The 2,938-nt window shown below is 45.0% G+C and overlaps 1 protein-coding gene across 1 annotated transcript in view; it reads left to right on the forward strand.

Moving 5' to 3' along the window:
- The window catches only part of Muc13 (mucin 13, cell surface associated), a 17,385-nt gene that overhangs the window by 8,170 nt on the left and 6,277 nt on the right, over positions 1 to 2,938 (forward strand). The window contains exon 4 of the mRNA XM_031364607.1: positions 2,809 to 2,935. Within this exon, the coding sequence (XP_031220467.1) occupies positions 2,809 to 2,935 (127 nt within the window). The remainder of the gene's footprint in view (positions 1 to 2,808; positions 2,936 to 2,938) is intronic.

A 2,938-nucleotide genomic window follows, 5' to 3' on the forward strand; every position in this document is an offset into this window, starting at 1 on the left:
AGGCAAGTTTCAGGGCATTCACATAATTAGTGAGGGATGGGGAAGGCCCATCAATCTGTGGGTGGGGCCGTCCCTGGGCTGGTGATCCTGGGTTCTATAAGAAAGCAGGCTGAGTAAGCCAGTAAGCAGCACTCCTCCATGACCTTTGCATCAGCTCCTGTCTCCAGGTTTCTTCTCTGCTTGCATTTCTGTCCTGACTTCCTCTGATGATGAACTGTGATGTGGAAGTGGAAGCCATAAACCCTTTCTTTCCTCTTCAGTTTGCTCTTTGGTCATGGTGTTTTATCACAGCAGTAGAAATCCTGACTAAGACAGAAATATTTTCAAGCCTCAGTGGGTTAGTTATGGCTTGGGCTCTTTATCAGAGAGGAATATCACTTTTCTAACTCCTTCTATCCTCTGCCGCAGTCCACTCTCAGACTCACCTTCTCACCCCAAGCACTCGCAATCCACACCCAGACTAGCATTCTTCGAAGGCTGTTCTCTCATGGCAAGTTCCTGCTTAGCATTTTCCAGTGGATTCTCTAGCCTAGGAATAAAAGCCAGGGGCTGGAGAGATGGTCAGTGGTTAGGAACACTTGTTTTAATTATGAAAACTAAATTGGAGCTTGAATCTCAGCAACCATGTCAGGTGCCTAACAAATGCCTTTAACTCCATCCAGCTCCAAAGAATCTGACACCCTCTTCTGGCCTCTGTGGGGGTATGCACACATGGCATAACACTCTCTCTCTCTCTCTCTCTCTCTCTCTCTCTCTCTCTCTCTCTCTCACACACACACACACACACACACACTATAAAATTAAAAAAAGAAAAGAAAAGTCAAAAGCCCAGTGTAGTGGTACACACCTTTAATCCCAGTACTCAGGAGGCAGAGGCAGATGGATTGCTGAGTTCAAGACCAGCCTGGTCTACAAATCAAGTTCCAGGACAGCAAGAGCTACACAAAGAAACATTGCCTTGAAAAACCAAGACTGAAACAAACAAAAAACTAAAAACCTATAGTGTCCTTAGCCTAACTTTTAAATGTCACTGTATGTACAAATGAACAAAATAATGAAGGGTTATTGAGGTCCCCATGTGATTAGCTCTTTCTTTTTCTTTTTTTCTTTTTTTTAATTTATTTTATGTGTATGAGTACACTGTAGCTGTACAGATGGCCGTGAGCCATCATGTGTGTGGCTGCTGGGAATTGAACTCAGGACCTATGACAGCCCGCTCACTCTGGCATAATTCACTGTAGCTGTCTTCAGACACACCAGAAGAGGGTGAGGATGTTAGATCTCATTACAGATGGTTGTGAGCCACCATGTGGTTGCTGGGATCTGAACTCAGGACCTTCGGGAAAGCAGTCAGTGTTCTTACCCGCTGAGCCATCTCACCAGCTCCACATTAGCTCTTTCTATTCTCACTGCAAACATGGGAACGAGACTTATGAGCGCTGTTTGATAGGTGGAGGAAACGTGGACCCAGAAAACTCAAACAACTGAATGATTGCATAGAGAGTGAGGGTGGAATGCTGTCATGAATTACCTATATGGGTTTCCTCAATGTGCTTTTTTAATTTGGTATTTGCTGTATTTTTGCCTCTCACAGGTCAAGATTTGTGCGATTATTATGGGTGTGTAAGGAATTTCAGCACGGGTTGCCAGAATGGTTTACAATGCACATGCAAACCTGGGCTGGAGAGGCTGAACCGGCAGGTTCCTTTTTGTGTTGGTGAGTGGTATAGCTACTTCCAAACTTCCTTCACACCGTCACTCTGTCCGCTAGTATTTTCAAAAGACACTCATGGCTGCTTTGAGTTCCCATGTGGACCTGGGTAAGAGTTGGTGCGGTGCCTATGGTCAGCCTCACATGAGGGACATCCTTATATTACTTAGAAAAAAATACACAAAAACTATAATCTGTTACATGTCATCTTGGGGTTGAAGATGTTGTCTCTGGGGTGGTGAGATGGCTCAACCAGCAAAGACATTTGCTGAGCAAGCCTGGTGACCTGAGTTTACTCAGTTTACCTGAGAGTACTGACTCTGCCCATAAAGTAATCTGTCGTGTGACTTCCACACAAGTCCTGTGGCATGTGCTCTCCACCACTCATAGACACGCACGTGCGCGCACCACGCACACACACACACACACACACATACACACACATACCACACACAATACACACAAACCACACACATACATAATACATACACACACACATACACACACATACCACACACACACACACCACAAACAGTACACATATACCACACAAGTACATGATACACACATGCACAATACACACACACCCCACACACACATACCACACACACACACAATACACAATACACACATACACCACACACACAATACACACAACACATACAACACACACAGATACAACACACACAACAGACACACAATACATACACTCTTCTTCTTCTTCTTCTTCTTCTTCTTCTTCTTCTTCTTCTCCTCTTCCTCCTCCTCCTCCTCCTCCTCCTCCTCCTCCTTCTTCGCCTCCTATTTATTTTTTATTTATATGAGTATATTGCAGCTGTCTTCAGACACACACCCCAAGAGTATATTGAATCCCATGACAGCTTGCTGGGATTTGAACTCAGGACTCATAGAAGAGCAGTCAGTGCTGTTAACTGCTAAACCATCTCTCCAGACCCTCCTCCTCTTTCTCTTCCTCCTCCTCCTCCTCCTCCTCCTCCTTCCCCCTCCCCTCCTCCTCCTTCTTCTTTTCCTCTTTCTCCTCCTCCTTCTTAGGAGATTATTTCTGAAAATGACCTAGAAATCACTCTGTTTTAAAGCTGTAACGTGCTCTGAGCCCTGCAATGCAGAGGATAAGAAGCAATGCTTAAAGACGGATAACGGAGCGATGGAGTGTGTGTGCATGCCGGGCTACCAGAAGGCAAACAACAACGGGAAGTGTGAAGAGTA

Source organism: Mastomys coucha, unplaced genomic scaffold (assembly GCF_008632895.1).
Source record: "Mastomys coucha isolate ucsf_1 unplaced genomic scaffold, UCSF_Mcou_1 pScaffold12, whole genome shotgun sequence".
Lineage (NCBI taxonomy): Eukaryota > Metazoa > Chordata > Mammalia > Rodentia > Muridae > Mastomys > Mastomys coucha.